At 41.9% G+C, this 17,931-nt stretch overlaps 1 protein-coding gene across 3 annotated transcripts in view; it reads left to right on the top strand.

Moving 5' to 3' along the window:
- Positions 1–14,260, top strand: part of shtn1 (shootin 1) — a 147,290-nt gene extending 133,030 nt beyond the window's left edge. The window contains exons 13-16 of one of the 3 annotated variants that reach the window (XM_084321605.1): positions 6,511–6,608; positions 7,848–7,898; positions 12,420–12,546; positions 13,893–14,260. In XM_084321605.1, the coding sequence (XP_084177731.1) occupies positions 6,511–6,608; positions 7,848–7,898; positions 12,420–12,546; positions 13,893–13,999 (383 nt within the window). In that variant the 3' untranslated portion in view covers positions 14,000–14,260. The other 2 variants (XM_084321604.1, XM_084321606.1) reach the window with 2 other exon arrangements.
- The last annotated feature ends 3,671 nt before the right edge of the window (positions 14,261–17,931 follow it).

Genomic DNA, 17,931 nt, shown 5'->3' with positions numbered 1-17,931 from the left:
CAGCGCAAGGTACAACACAGTATGGACCAAGCACGTCACTGTTAAGGGCAACCCGTGGTGGTATACATATGACACACACATCCACGACATCAACAACGGGTTAACTGACCTGGTCCGGCGCGACCAGAACCAGTCCCGCATCCTAGTCACGCCACCATCCCCAGTCCTAAGAGGGGGGTAGGTACGCGTGTCGATCCAAAACGCCACCAAGGCGGTCAGTACGCGAATGCACTGCTCCTGGTGGCCCACCTCATGGGCGTGAGACCCCTCCGCCAATGATCTACTCCGTCATCTCCCCCCGGAGATGCACGTGAGCCGCCAGACAGAAGTTCAGAGAGACCTCTACGTGAGTAACAATTGAAAAAGATACATGTAATAATAATTGGGCCAAGTGACCAACGGCCCAATACACACTTTAATAGAGAGCAGAGCAGAAAACAACGTTTTCGAATGCATCGCATCATCCAACTTTGACAATGACAGCGGTCTGCAGCACAGAGCCTGAAAACTCACGGATGTCTCATGGCCAATAGGAAAAACGCGGCCAGTGACGTATTCCATGGCCGGGGGGAAATCCCGTGACCCACCCATCCTAACATGGAGTGGAACCAGGGAACCCCCCTCCCTGTGACGTGCTGACCCCTCAGCCGACAGGGAGACTGACAGGCAGGAGGTCCCACCTCCCGGCCAATCAGTAAAGGGGGGAGGGGTTTATTAGTCCACCCCTTATGACCCCTCACCCCTGATACGATGCAACAACAAAGCAGAGCCATGACACCAGTCGTAGCGCGCTACATGAAAGCGCATTATACCTGTTAGGGTAACAGCTTCACATTCTGCACGCCTGCCACAGATGATAACCTTGTTTGTGCAAAAAACTGCCTTTATACACGGCTTCAGGCTCATGTGCGAAACTTGCCACCTGAATTTTTACACCTTTACCCTAAAGTAAAGAAAAAACACAGACCAAAGAGAGGGGCCAAAGGCCTTGGTACAAGAGCTATACATGTAAACTTCTGTAGGCAATCCCAGGGACAGGCTCCACAACAATGCCGTTTTTTCGGGCGGAGACAGCCCGGACCCCCGACAAGATCCTCGCAGAGACTACGCGACAGAGAACAGGAAGATCCACACGACATGTGGCCCGCACCCGGCGCGGAAAGAGGGGCAAGGGGAGGGAGAGGGAGAGGGAGGAATTGGGGCCAACGCAGGTGGTGAGACCACCACCCGAAAACCTCATCTTCAACCTCTCTTCTCACGTTCTCACTGACACTGAGAAACAGGTATTGACCAAGGGACTGTCGTTTGTTCCAACACCATTAATTGATTCGTTTACTATAAAAAAATAAATGTTCCGTTTTTTCAGAAATGTTAAACTGAAAACTGCTAATTCTGAATCCAATGTCTTACCAGATCCCAGTGTTAAAGTGTTCAGACCCAAAAGCACTTTCAACCCTATGGTCAACAATCACTCTATTAATGCCTTTTGTAGACTGGTAGAGGATGAAGTTGAGAATCAGTTTGTGGAAAGCGAACAACTGATTAATAGCAAGAGAAAAAACTTCTCTCAAACCGAAAGAAAGGCTGCAGACCAACTAGCCAAGAATAGAAATATCACCATTAAGGCTTGTGACAAAGGCGGTGGAATCTCTATAATGGATACGTCTAGATACAGTGAAAAAATCAAAGAGATGTTAACTGACACCAAATATTATACGAGAATTTGACTGAATCCCAGGAATAACTACAACCTAGAATTGAAACAGATAATCAAAAGAGCTGAAGAAAATAAATGGGTCACTGCAAAAGAAGCAAAATTCCTGGTGGATGAGTTCCCTATCACACCTGTCATCTATGGTTTAGCCAAGGTGCACAAATGTCCAAACGACCCTCCACTCCGACCAATAATCTCGGGGAGAGGGTCCCTCACAGAGAATGCCTCCAAGTTTGTAGACTATCACATCCAACCACTGGTTTGGAAACTTCCCTCGTATATAAAAGATACCTCTGACTTTCTATCTAAACTAGATTTAGTCAGAAATATTGGTGACAGTGATATTCTTGTAACCCTAGACGTTACTTCGCTATATTCCCAACATTAACCACAACCTTGGTCTAGAAGCTTTGAACCATTTCCTAGGTAAACACCCAGACCAAACGCCCCCACATGAATTTATCATGGAACTGATGAAATTTACATTGAATAGAAATGTATTTATGTTTAAAAATACCTATTACCAACAGGAATATGGGTCTGCTATGGGATCCCCATCCGCATGCGCCTATGCGTGTTTATTTATGGGTAAGTTCGAGGAGGACTTCATTTACAACAATGCGTTGTATGGACCCTATATCAAATACTTTGTTCGATTTATCGATGATGTTTTCATGGTCTGGTCAGGAAACGAAATAGAGCTGTCATCCTTTTTGTCGTATTTGAACTCTTGTGTAGAATCCATCACTTTTAGTATGGAAAAGAGCCGAGAATCCATTCACTTCCTAGATGTAAAACTAACTCAAATTAATAACCTAATTGCCACAACTATCTACAGAAAACCAACGGATAAAAACAATCTCCTACAGTTTTCTAGTCACCACCCGGTGCCTTTAAAGAAAAGCCTGCCTGTAAGTCAACTATACAGACTCAAACGTATCTGTAGCTCTCAAGAGGAGTTCCACTCCGAAAGTGAAAATATGTTGGGACGATTTGATGAAAAGGGCTACCCAAAGCAGTGTCTTAACTCTGCCATGGCCACTGTAAACCAAATTGAAAGAAAAGAACTATTCCGGAAGAAAGAAAGAAACAGAACACCAGGCACCATAAATTATGTCCTTACTTATGATCCATTTAGTTACGTTATCAAGTCCACAGTCAAGAAACACTGGCACATTCTATCATCGGATAGAACTTTAAATGATCGCTTCCAACACCCTCCACGCTTTACACATAAAAGGGCTACAAACCTGAAGGACCACCTTGTCAGAGCGGACTCGTATTCAAAGCCAGAACCTTTTATTCATGGAAGCTTCCCATGTAGATCATGCACATCTTGCAGCCACATGATCAAAACAAACACATTTCACGACTCCCACACCGGGAAGAATTACAAGATCAGATCGCTAATAACATGCAATTCCACACACATAATTTATCTATTATTCTGCCCATGTAAAAAATACTATATTGGACAGACATCCCGCAAATTAAAAATCCGATTGAACGAACACAGAAGCAATATAAAGCGGACTGACATTAATTCCCCTGTGGCACGACATTTTAACGAAATGGATCATAAAATGAATGACCTCAAGTGCATAGGTCTAGAGATGGTTTTTCTTAATAGAAGGGGTGGCAACCATGAACAACTGCTTTTGCAACGGGAATGTGTATGGATTCATCGGCTCAAATCTATGTATCCAGTTGGGGTGAATGAAGAGTTCAATTTGACTCCATTCCTTTAGCTATCATAAGTTATCTACTGTATAAACAAAAACTAGTACACTGATTAATGAACGGTCTTACAACCTGATACCCCCAATGTACTGTGTTTTTGTTCCATACAGAGTTGTAAATTATATATTGTATATTGTATTGACATCGGCTCAAATCGATGTATTCCATCTTGGATGAATGAAGAGTCCAGTTTGGCTCCATTCCTGTAGATGCTATCCTAAGTTATCTACTATATGAGCTCCATTTATTTAGGTACTATCCAAAGTTATCTACTGTATGAGAGAGAAAAAAACTAGTACACTGTTTAATGAACGGTTTAACAACCTGATGCACCCCAATGTACTGTCTTTTTTATTCCATACAGGTCTGAAAATATTGTAATATGTATCAATTTGTTGTTTTCATACATTGCCATCATACACATTTATGTGATATTGTGATATCTACTTGTCAATCTAGCCCTGCTACTAATCATGACGTCAACCTAGCCTGTTAACTGATTGCCGATTGTACCCACCTGTTGTCAAGTACAGCCTATTTAAGTTGTGTTTGTCACATTTGTCATTTGCACACTGATGAAGGCCGGATGGCTGAAAACGTTTTGTGCCCTTTAACAACTTGAAAATAAAAACAACGATATTCCGAGTGCGGTCCCTACCTCCTTTTTTTGCAACTTAATTAATGTTGGACTACGCACCTGTCTGAGTGCAGTGGTTACCCCCTTTTTCTACTTAAACTTCTGTAGGCTAACACCTAACCCAGTTGTGGACTCAATGCGACGTTTACTTAAACGTGAAAACATGATACACACAACCCTCTTTCACAAAAAAAAGGCAAAAGTTCACTCTCACTACTGCAAGAGGAACGCCGTCTTTTATGACGAGAGAAGACATAAGTCCTCGACCAAGTGCTAGCTACAGGCCTTGCTAAGTCATACATAATAGCGACCAAACAATTTTCTGAGAAAACTGCACTCTCCCTAAGCAAGAGCACAACCCCAGCAGTAGCTGAGGGATTACACCTTATCCCCAAAAATATAGTGAATCAACACACGTTGATCATATTTGAGGGGGGGGGGGCAAACCGGGGAATAATTTCACCCACCACCTCACCCCTGATACGACGCCAAAAGAAAAAACAGCCGTGACACCAGGTGCATGGCGCGCCAGATGAAGCACATACTTACCTGTAGAGTAAAACCTCGTTTTATCCACGGCTCTGCTTATGTGTGAAAACTTGCCACTCGTTATTTTTACCATTACCCTTAAGTAAAGAAAATAACAAGCCAAGAGAGGGACTCAGGCCCTTGATCACATGCCACTATGTACAGCGCTGTAGGTTAACACCCAGCCAGTTGTGGACTCTGAACACACACACAACTTCTCATCATACAACAAAAAAAAACAGTTCATTTTTACTCATGTAAAAAATAATGCTGTTTTTAGGTAGAGAGAAAGACATAAGCCTTGGCCAATGCTAGAACCTAAGCTATACAAGATAGCGACCAAGACAATTTTCACACAGCACACGTCATATCTCCAAATGCAGTGAAGTAACATATGTTTTGTTAAACAAAGACATCGTTATTAACCAAAAACATTCTGGAGGGGGAGGAAGGAAGAGTGGGGTAATGTCCTACGGACATCTTACCTGCACCTCGTACGCAGGACGAAATGGCCGCAAACACAGGTTGGTCTACCACGTTGATGAGGCCTCTCGCTGGCAGGGCCAGAAGCGGCGACGGCTGGAGCCTTGCTCCGGCGCGACGGCCCCCTCCTGCGGCCGGTCATGGCGCAGGCCCGACGACATCTTCTGCCAGAGATGACGCCGTAGTCAGAGTGCCAGGGCCCGCTACCTCCTCACGGCTAGCGCCAATGGTTGTAGCATAAGCTAACAGCTAACTCCAGGCTAACTGATAGCATCAAGCTAACGTTTCCAGCCGAGCGTAGCTGCCAGCTAACGACTTAGCCTAGCAGCTAACTGGCTAACAGTTCGCTTCTACCGGCTATCGATAGCCACTAGCTAACACAGTAGCAAGCTAAGCGGCTACTCTGAAGCTGTATAACGTGAGAAATAGCAATACAGGCCAACACTTCTGACAGCCGCTGTCTTTTCCTCTTTTTATCCGAAGAAAAAAGGGAAAAAGGCAACACACGTCCCTCTCACAGAACGGTGTTTACCAGAAACAGCGGCATCGGCAGTAAGCCCCGTTGTACGCGGGCTGCAGCCGACTCGAGCTCGGAGATATTCTCATAATGAAACACCAAACTCGCATCCCTCGTGCCGGGTGTTTTCGTCCTGAAAAACTGGGCCAGCGCGGTGGCAGAGGGTATCCGTTTTCCAGAGACCCGGGGAATTGAACCGCAGACTTGGAATCAGCACTGTGTTATCGTGGGGCATCAAACTAGAACCCCCTCCATGCCGCTATAAGGGGCAACGAAGGGATTCTAGCCTGGAGCCGACCTTACGCAAGCTGCACAGTTGTTGTCCCCTCACAACTGACACACCCAAAGCTTGCATCGCAAAAACATCACCCGCCCAGGGAGACCGTCAGCTCTGACACAGCCGACCGCCTCCCGAGGCATAGTATCCAGCTGCAGAGCCGGAGACAATGCCGGCGGGGATTGCTCAGCGACGCGCGCCCCAATGCGAAGTGCCGGTGGAGGTCAGAATGATCATCATCTTCTAGACTCTCCGGTGGTGAAGACATTATCGCTTTATTTTCTCGAAAAATAGTGAGAGAGAAAACAAAGATACAATGTCAACACAGCTCCTCTTCTCTTCAACAAACTACTTTGGCACTAAACTTAAAGTGGTGTATTACAGACACTTTCGATGGTGAAAGTAGGGAAGGAGCTGATTGTGTGGCCACGACCCCGCTTATATAGGAGCGGATGTGGGTGTGGCCAGGCGGAGGTAAATAGGTGTGTGCATGTGGAGAAAGTTATTCATTATTAGAGTGGACAAAGGGATAGCGCCCTACGATCTATAACTATAGCTTCTTCAATGGAGGAGCACAGTAATCACATTATATAACTCTCTCTCTCCGCCAGAAGTTAACGTCAGGCAGCAGGCAGTGGATGAGATGATGAATAGAATCAAGAAAGGAGTTCACCTCCGACCAGTGGGCCAGTCAGCCACCAGGACCAAGCGGGTACTGTACTGTCTTTACACAGCATGCAGGTCACTGACAAGGGTCACCAGCAGGGAATAGGGATGCACTGATGTGTTTTAGAGGCCCATATCTGATTTATTTTCTTCCACCCATATCAACCAATACCGATTGGTGAAAAATGTTTAGTATAGAAGGTACAAAACACCCCAGTTAAAGGAACACGCCAACATTGTGGGAAATGTTTTTACTGCCTTCTCCAGAGTCAGACGAGAAGATAGATACCAATTTCCTCTGTGCATAAAGTAGAAAGATATCCAGCTGCAAATTAGCCTAGCTTAGCACAAATGAATTAAGCAAATACGGACCAGCTAGCCTAACTGTTGGCCAAAAACGCCTCTCCTGGAGTTTTTAGCTTTCTACTGAACAAGGAAATTGGTATCTACATGTCTCACTCTGGAGAAGACAATAAGCACATTTCCCATAATGTTAGTGTGTTCCTTTAAACGTTTCAGACACAGCCCTTGTGGACAAAGCTTATCAGCTCCTCTTTGGTATAAGAAGACGTGTCCGCCTCTCTTTCCATCACAGGAACAACAAAACACCCGAAAACTTGAGTCGAGAAAAACGTTGAGAATGTAAACATCTCTGTAAAAATTTATATATCTTCATTTGAATGACGATTCGGTTTGGACAGATTGGCCAACACATCTCTCTGTGATTAAGCCGTGATTGGTCAAAGCAATTGCCATTCACCAGAAGTTGGCACTTGAAATGAAAAGCTCATAGCGGTGACAGAATCTTTATTTTAATGACAATGCTGTCATGACATATTACCAGCACCCGAATGTGGTATTTCAGCTGAAATGTGTGTTTCGCCCGTCTGCTGAAAATAAAACCCTGTCACCATGTTTTTTAAAACATTGTTTATAGTGCTATAGTTATCAGTGTTTAAGATTACCTAAGTGTTACTTGTTTTGATAGAACATGACAGACGCAAAAGACATATTTTAGTCTACACACCCTTCAAACTGCTTGTTTTAGGCTCCTTAAGTAATTATCAATAATGTGAAGATGGGAATATTGACTAATGACTTTAAATGATTCTGTGTTGACATGTTTCCTCCTTTCAGATAAAAGGAAAAATGCCTAGCGGCTGCCTACAGTGTCTGGTCACTGTGATAAGAAGTGGAATTTAGCCTCCTAAGGCTGATGAGGGAAAATAAGTATAATGTGTCAAACTGCTGTTTATTTACCAAACCCATCTTTTCCTTTCATCAGGTGGAGAGGCAGCCCCCTAATTATGCCATTCAGGAACTTAAAGGAATCATGGTAATGTCCTGATAGCCATTGTCCATTATTTTCAAGTACATTTTGAAAATAATTTTCTAGCAGAACATGAACATGAAAAGGACAGGTCTACCTTAAAATGTTAAAATAATTTTGTCTTCACCAGTGATTAAAGGTGAATTACAGACATTTTCAGAATTCACATTATTCCTGTGGTGTAAGATAGTCCAACAATATTAGTGAACACAAACATCTATTTCTGAAATTCAAAAACTAGAGTACTAAAGGTCAAATTTGTGATGTCATCAAGTATAATGGGTCTCATTCCTGAACGGATTTACGACAAAAATTTTACTCTTAGGCAGATTTCTGCCCATTTAAGACATATTAGGGCTGGTAGCGCGATTCCCCAAATTTTCCTGAAATCAGATTTGAGCGTGGCTGAGAGCAGATTTAAGAATGCTATGATTGATTGACTAATTGAAAATGTTATTAACTTGACAGACTGTGTTCTCATAGTGATTCCTTCATGTTAACGCTACAGGCCTCCTTGGAATTAATTACTTAATCATAATTAAAATAAATATGAGAATATTTGTACGATAAGAAATTACGCATTTGATGTCGGAAAAATAAATAATATGGATTCATCTGATCATAGGGCAGCTGGATTAACCATATCTGAACCAGCTATTTTGGACAAATGTATAATTACTTTAATTACTCAGATATTCAAACACAATTATGCAATTATTGTGATATGATTGAAAATTATAATTATTTAATGCCTTCTGTGGAATTTGTATTTCTTATTTGTTACACATCTGTTTTAAGGATTAATTATATACATTTGAAAGAATGCAGGTCAACATGCAATATATCCCATTGATTGGTATACAATGGGACAGACCTTTGTTTGATATAGCTATAAACCTGAATTCCTTCAAATATATCATTAATCAATTAAACTTATATTGAAATACACTATAGCATGGAAATAGACTGCATTAATATTCCATAACAAGTCTTGTGTGCGCCAGTATGGCCTACGTGTCTAATGAACAGTATAGGCTTAATATATTCTAGTTACTTGTTTCATTAGGATTGAGTAGATACTATATATATGCTCTGCCTCTGCCCTACGTACAGTATAAGTACAGACTGTACCTATACTGTACGTAGGGCAGAGCATATAGTATCTACTAAATCCTAATGCAACAAGTCATTAATGGAATAATAAGCCTATACTGCGTTCATTCATTACGCCGTAGGCATTAATGGAATAATAAGCCTATACTGCGTTCATTCATTACGCCGTAGGCTACAGTATACTGCGCACGCGCGTGTGTGTGTGTGCGCGCGCGCTGCGGCAGGTGTACCACGACGAGCTGTACTATATATGATGACAATACATTAATCTAATCTCATTTCGATGGGTCGCGCAAGACTCGCAAGGCACTTCCGCATCCATTTCCACACAGCTGCGTCATTACTTTGCCTTATAAGGAGCTCTGGAGGCGTTGTTTTGTATGCAAATGACCTGAACGGGGACGCGCGTTTGCATTTGAGACATAATGCCATTCCCCAAACCGATATCAGATCATATCACAGGTGCGACCGTTTGAGCCACTTAACACATTCCCGCCCAAGCACGGAGATCTCCGTGTTTCGATTCCATGCTTAATGGACAGAAGCACGGATATATCCGTGGCAAGTTGTTATTGCTTTTATTCCATTTTAATAACCTATTCAAGGTCGCCGAGCGGCACTGCAGATTTACCCTACTCTTTGAATTCGCCAACATGCAATACCGGCCAGATCCTCTTAGGGGCGCTATCGCAATAATAGAGTGTTTCCTGTGGCAGAAGTTGTCTTTCTTTTTTTGGATCTCTAATGTAGTTTTCTACTCATCTGAAGCGATAGCTATTGTCTGTTGCATTTATAATCAGCCAATGGACATATCGATCTACCAGATGGCGATCGATAACGGGGAAATGCTCGGGGGGATCCAACCGGCTCATGGTAAGATCTTTTTCACGTAAATTACAGCCCGATCGGGCATTGTTTTGATAGCCATCCAGGCGATCGGCCTATGTGGCTAGTTAGACGAACACGGTTATTGGTCATCAATAATAATAAACGACGTCCCCCGCCCCCCCCCCCCCCCCTTTCATGCATACATGCTTTGGGAGCGTGCCGATCATATGCAGTTTGAGTTATTTCTGTAGCATCTGTAAAACGGAAATGCCATTGGATATAACGTTAGCAGCTATTAGCTCTATATCTAGCCTTCCAGAAAATATACTAGTCCCAAATCCCGTATAACGCTTATATTCACGGCGCTATAAAATGAGAACCTATTGATGATTTTTTTTCTTTAAGCCATTTTGAAGGGACTCAATTGACAATGAGAATGGACAGATAGCAATACTATAAAGTATAGATTTAGCTGTACAAACAACCCCACGTTTGTTTACATTCCCCGGTCCTCTTGACATTAATTAGACTCATCCCATGGCCCCGAATGTGTTAAGACATATTACCAGCATGTTGGGGACTCAGAGTGAACTTGTCATTGATTCTGTCTGTCGGTTCCAAGATAAGTCTTCCAAGAGAACTCTTTGGAAAATGTTGGGGAATGAGACCCAATGTCTGTAGTTGCTCCATAGGCAATGAATTGGGAGATTGTTTATTGTTTAAAAGGATCCCCATTAGCTGTCACCTAAGTGGCGAGCTAGTCTTCCTGGGGTCCACACAGAAAGACAACAGAAAACACAAAACATAACAACATGAGATACATATGACAATCACAATTAACAATGATAATCTAAAAACAGTAAAACATTGTAGACATCATTAGAATCAGAATATTTTGCTCACATATTTAAGTAGTGCATTCTCAGGTGGTATTTGAAAGACACTTTACTATTCAATTTACTTATGTTCAATGGGCAGTTATTCCAATTATTGATGGCACGATAAACAACAGTCCTCTTTAAAGCATTTTATTTTGGACGTGGTAACATAATCTGTCCATCATCAGCTGACCTAGTAAAATAAGAATGAACCTGACTGCATCTGACAATTTGTTTGTATAAGAAAACAGGTTGAGATGAAAAGACAGTGTTCCTGAAAAATTTAATTGTGTTGAAAACCAGCCTATTCTCTACTGTTAACCATGAGAGTTGCCGGTGCATAGTGATGGTGTTTGTTCTCATGGAACAATGTAAAACTAACCTTGCAGCTCTGTTCTGGGCAGTTTGCAATTTTTTTTGTTGACCCTTGGATGCAGAGGACCATACTGGTGCACAATAATCTAGGTGACATAAAATTTTATATTTCGCCACCTGTCCCACAATATATGTAGGGACATAAGAAAGACATTTCCTCACAATGGAGATACCACTCCCCATCTTCTTCACTATGGTATCAATGTGTTCTGCCCACGACAGCTGGCTATCATTATTATGCCCAGAGATGTTCTAGATGACACTGAGAGCACCCAGGGGAATGTTCTGAGTGAATGGGTACATGTTCTGTTTCAGGACAGAACACTACTATAGAATAAAGCTCAGTAGGGTATAAAAAATAAAACAAACATTCTGTGGGTGCACAAAATCATTCTCCCATTCATTGTCTATGGAGCAGCTCCAGACTTTATACCTGATGACATCACAAGTTTGAGTCTTATTTCTCTGGTTTCTGGCTTTTGGAGAAGAGTAGTTCATCTGGAGACTACTGTATGATTTCTTTTTAAGTAAACATTGAAAACTTACAATGATCAATTGGGCTTTAACACTATTAGATGTAATTTATATGGAGATCTCCACTGCTCGGGTGATTGGAGTTAAAGAATCCAACATTGGATTGTGGGCATCAGCGGCTGAAAGAGTAAAAGCCATGATCTGGCTCGCTGATAATAAACTATCATTACACCTGGGTATGAAGTGTAGTGAAGAAGGCACGGCAACGCCTCTACTTGCTTAGGCGCCTAAGGAAGTTCAAAGTGAGTCAGAAGATCCTTAAGAACTTCTACTCATGCACAATAGAGAGCATCCTGACTTCTAACATCACATCCTGGTTTGGGAATAGCACCGCACACGACCGCAGCAGACTACAGAGAGTGGCACGTTCAGCCGAACGCACAATTGGAGGTGGGTTTCCACTCTCCAGGACATTTACAACAAGCGTTGCAGGGCCACGGCTAAGAGAATAACCAAAGACTCTAGTCACCCAAACAACTGCCTCTTTGAACTGTTGCGGTCAGGCAAGCGCTACCGGAGTCTCATGGCCAGTACAGAGAGACTCAGAAGGAGTTAACCCGACTTATCTCTGGGTTTGGCAATTAAAGAGTTATGGTTTGTCAGACTCAGTTCCCTGTGTACTGTACATAATACACACAAATATCCCCCAAATAATATCCCTCACATTTACATTTAGTCATTTAGCTGACACTTTTATCCAAAGCGACTTACAAGTTCTGTACAACAAGTCATCAGGAAGGGCACAACTCTATCAGCTGAGTAACAATGTTCACAAGTTCTATTCCTCTTTTTTGTGCAGACTGTACAGGCCAATTTCAAAAGGCCGTCCCCCCAACGGAAAGCAGAGTCTCAGTCAACTAACGGCAATGGAGAACTGGAGAGGATTCTGTTGAGACGGCGGGATGCACTGGAGACACAGGACGCTAGTAAGTTCTGTCTCCTCTGAATCACACCTCTTAAAGGGACATGCCAACATTATGGGAAATGTGCTTACTGTCTTCTCCAGAGTCAGACAAGTAGATCGATACTAATTTCCTCTCTGTGTGTTCAGTAGAAAGCTATCCCGCTAGCCTAGCTGTTGGCCAAAAATACCTCTCCCGGAGTTTTAAGCTAGGATAGTGGTTTGTATCCACTTCCATTAATTTGTACTAAACTAGGCTTGCTTGTAGTCGGATAATGTTGTACTGAACGCACAGACATGAAATTGGTATCTATCTCCTTGTCTGACTCTGGAGAAGAGTCAGTGCATTTGGCGTGTTCCTTTAAAGCTGTTTTTTTACTTTCACTTGTGGTAAATGTATGATTGATTGAAAACTTTAATTAACAGATTGCAGAATGGGTACAGTACAGTACGGCTCAATACACACAATTGTTAAGGGGATGCAGACCAGAGAAAGACTTTCGTCTTGTTTACATCAGGGTCCCCCATTTTCAATTCATAAGGACATTTATGACATACATGACATACAGATATACAGTACTGTATCATCCAGACATTTATGACATACACAATATACAGATATACAGGTATAAAAATCTAATCTAATCATCTCATCTAAACTAATCATGACATTTATGACATACATGACGTACAGATATGCAGTACTGTGGAACGGGACAGAGCCAGGCAACGGGACAGAGCCAGATAAATCAAGGAAATAAATTGTATATAAATAAGTGTAACTTACTGTATGCCTCTTTTATTAATGATCCACTCTTTAATTTGTACGTGACATTACACGCTAAGCAAACCGACAGAGAACCAAGTAATAGGTAGCACCTATTAAGAGTTTTGTGCAAGTGTGGATTAAAGTAGGCTATTTTTATGTTTAATACAATTTTTTCAATATAAAATAAAGATAAAGGTTTTGTGTGTGATGTGTATTCAGGTGGCACATTTATTGTGCCAAGTAGTAATTGTGCAGACTGTCAAGTGCTACATGTTTTCCTCAAGCACAGGAAAGAATATCCTCATATGTAATTCAGCTGATGCCATCCATTTAATTGTATATAGATCAATGTATTACCAACCTTAAAATCACCTTTATATTGCACATATTTTTATTACAAATGAACTATGCTATTTGTGCTGTTGTGGGTTTTAGTAAACAGATGGCATGTTTCCATCAGCTGTACACAGTATTGGTGTCACTACACATACTGTACTCTCTCAAATATGAAATACTTGTCTCAAGTAGTAATTTCCTACCTGATTGAAAAGTGATGCTCACGACTGCCTTATGTTCTGGACTTAACGGTCGTCTCTCTGCAGGTTCGCCATCCTCAACCCATCCATTCCCCAGCAGCGTACTGGATGCCACCAGGGATGCCACTCAGGCCCCCAGCAAACAAAGCTCCCAGGACTCCACTGCCAGCTAAGCCCACCCAACTCACTCTTAGTCCTGACCTCAAGGGGTGACCTCTGGGGTGGGTGTGGTTCTCACCAGCACATTTGCCTTTAATTCAGGCTTGAATTTAGAGGATTCACACTTTGTTTTGATTCCCTTTCCTCAAGCCCAGTTTTTAAAGATAACTTTAGCATTCACCTATAGACCTTTTCAGGAGAATTCTGTTGCTAGGGGAACAGATTGGACTCCATTGACCATATTCACACAACTGCCATTTTGCTCTTATGTCATGCTCAGGTTGGGATTATTTTTCCCGTGTCATTTATATTTGTATTTATATTCCTGTCAGCTAATGTATTAGCAAACATTGTAACAGGAAATAAACCTGTGTTTTGGTGACAATTGTATACAACTTAATTGAAAATAAAAGTGTAAATATCATTTTTTTTGTTTTATTTAGAAATATTGATCCATGGTATTCATGTTTAGTTTAGTTTATTCGGATCCCCATTAGCCATTGCCACAGGCATAGGCTACTATTACTGGGGTCCACACAAATCAATACAATACAATAAAATCAATACAATACAATTAATACAATACAATACAATAAAACAATACAATACACCTCAATAACACATACAAATATTATATAATAAAATATCTAAGTTCACCAATCACACATACCCATCTACTCAATCATGTTTCAAGGCATAATATGTTCACTTAAAGCACAACAATACATCTCAATACAACATACAAATATATTAAAAATCTAAGTTCACCAATCACACATACCCATCTTCTCAATCACCCACTATGTTTACTTAACTGACAGTACCACTCTTTCTTATATGATTTTTACGGTGTTTTTTAAATGTCTGTTTGTCTTCAACCATACAGTAGTTAGTGCAGGTGGTAAGGAATTCCATGCAGTCATGGCTCTATACATCACATGTGAAAGTGATGAATAGGCACTGCAGTTGTCCTCAGACTGCAGATGGCATCGGTTTCTACAAAATAATTGAGATTGGCTGCACAACTGAAATTTTAATTGAAGTGAAATGAAAGATGTGGTTCCCGCATGCCCTTTCCAAGGTTTTGTTGAACCTTTTCCAGTACCGAAGGTGAATCCCCAAATTTGTTTGCACCACAAGAATCAGGTGACAGCCTTTTCTAGCCTTGAACATATTTGCCAAAGCAAAGTCTGTCTTTGTATTGGTGTGCATAGACCATTAACCTTGCAGCCTCCCAGTGAGCAATTTCTTGGTGCTGTGGCAGATTTAGTTTCCAGTTCTTCCTCTCACTCACTAAGCCTCCCAGCCCCCGTTCCACCTCAGCCAGCCTTCACCGGCCACCATTTAGTTTGGGCCACTAGGATCTGGCCCTTCTACAGCAGCATAGTGCACTACTCGTGGCAGTACGTGGACATGTCAACGACTAAAACAATAACAAGCCTAATAGTGCATTTAGTGTAGCTGGCTAAGCGGGAACATCTGTGTTTGGCCATGACGACATTAAGCTGTCCTTAACATTTTTTACTTGCTTAGGAATAGACTGGAGGATCAGCCCATGCTGTCAGAAAGTCACAATGAACATCATGGTTAGCTGGTTTTGTTTTCCCTTGACACCTGTCCAAATTTCCCAGACTGTTTCTGGAGTGAGGGGTTGAAACGTGAGTGGTAAACAGGGGGCGATGTCCATCGGCTATTGTGTGCCGCTACTAATTGAGGCTTTGGGCTTCATTAGCCACTAAGGTGCAATTTCCACCCCTCAGAAAGTGCCAATCCTCCACTAACGCGGCGTGGAGGAAATTCATTGTGTTTGACTCTCTTCTCACCTTCTTTAAAAAGATTCATCAACAGGCGTCAAGGGTTTGACTTCATCTTTCATACATTCAACTCGTTCATTCTCCACATGACTGCCCCCAAAAGTCTCAAAGGTAGTCACACTAATTTAGTTTAACAGCAGACTTAGCCCCAACAATGGCCCCTGTGAACAAAGGGGGAGTTGTATACGAGGAGACTTGAGGCCTTAGACTAAGAACTTCGGAAAACACCGGTTGTTCTGATGTGACATGTTTGCTTTTTTTCATCCTCCATTTTCTCATGTCATTTTAAGAGGTTAACTCTGAATGATCTGGCATGAGGCCGGAGGGTATAGGATGTCAATGACTGGGCAGACTTCTGTGGGTATAGACAAGCCGCCCTCAAGCGAGATGAAGGGGAAAGACTAGAACAGCGGTTGTCAAACTACGGGTCGCAACCCAAAGTGGGGTCGTGGGTAGGTGACAGTGAGGTTGCGCATTGGCAAAAAGAAAAAAAATAATTATTTTTATGTTCTGGCAACATATTTTGGCTAAATATGCCTCATTTTATAAATGTGTATTGATAACATAGTGCTGTAATTACATTTTCTAATAAATATGCATGATCAAGTTCAACGTGTGCTTTTATTTTGATATTCCTTAATTCCACATTGAAATTAAGCGATACATTAAGTGTGGGGTCGCCAAACAAAATCCTAAATAAAATGGGGTTGTGGTATAAAAAAGTTTGAGAACCCCTGGACTAGAAGAATGAGCGGGAGGGAGAGAAGGCCTTTGTATTGATTTATTTCTCAGTGGTGGAATCCTTGTGTCCTCTCGTATGAAGGAGCTGCGACCAAGGCTGCGTTGGGACAATTGGAACAATACGGACTACAGTAGAACCGACACCGTTGTCTTTATCTTCCAGCCTCTTCCCAAGATGTCTGTCTGAAACAGAGTAAATGACAAGTTCAATTCCTTGCTTCGCCATCTGCTCCTGCCTTCAGACAAGCTGTGGTTGATTGATGGATGGTAAACATTCTGCCGATCAAGGCAAAACATGTAATTACACAAACCCATGCTGCGTCCTTTTCTTCTCTGCGCCTCCTCTGCACGGCCCATCCTCAGCACTCACTTTTTGTCGCCGTTGTCTGATACAATGTAACGTTTTGTTGTGTTTGTATTTTTGTCCCTTCAGAGACTAGCAATTAGGGAGGCCCTTTTTTATTAGTGTGTCTGGGAAACACTTAATTTGACCTATTTTGTTAGTCATTTAATTTATTTTCCAAACACAATAATTGCCTGTGGGGAGCAGGGCCAGTGCTGCTGCTGTCTGCCTGGCCTACAGGGTACCTCCACCTGCATGTGTGCAGTTGTTATTGATTACAGGTTAAGATATATGCACAGTATTCTGTGCTTATGTCTGTGTGTTTGTGTGTGCATAGTACATACAGACATTGAAGCGCCAAGCAAACCAATAGCTCACATAGGTTGTAATATTGCCTACTTATTAACATCGGGCTTATAGGAAAACTACAACATTTTGGGAAATTTGCTTATTTGCCATCTACCCTGGAGTTAGACAAGATACATACCTTTTTTCTTCTCTGTGCATGCAGTAGGAGTAGGAAGACGCGCACCGTTAGCCTAGTTTAGCGTCAGTCACTGGAAGTAGGTTCCTCCATTAGCCTAGTTCCCAACGTCTTCCTACTCCTACTGCATGCACAGAGAAGAAAAAGGTATGCATCTTCTTGTCTAACTCCAGGGTTCCCAAAATGTTGGAGTGTTAACACAATTAGTGCCAGCAGGGGGCGCACGATTTATCGCTTGAATGCCAGCCTTTTGGGACTTATTTTCCGATATTTCATGATTTTCGCTGAGCTATTTCTATATTCTATATTATGGCTATGTGTCTAATACGCCCGTCGCTTATCAATGACTTGCTTGCAGTCAACATGTACGAAACGGATTGTTTTTTCATCGGTACATTTCCGTTTTATACCGTTTTGAAAGAAGGTTGTTTTTGAAAATATCTAGAAGAAAAAAAGATTCCACAGAAATCGCCCTTTAGTGTAATACACACAACACGTTGTCATTTTCCGGCTGATTTATGAAGTTTTCAAATAAATGCTAGATTATCGATAGTATATGTGTAC

This window comes from Notolepis coatsorum, assembly GCF_963971535.1.
Source record: "Notolepis coatsorum genome assembly, chromosome: 9".
NCBI classification, from domain to species: domain Eukaryota; kingdom Metazoa; phylum Chordata; class Actinopteri; order Aulopiformes; family Paralepididae; genus Notolepis; species Notolepis coatsorum.
This window is presented reverse-complemented; position numbering and strand designations above follow the sequence as displayed.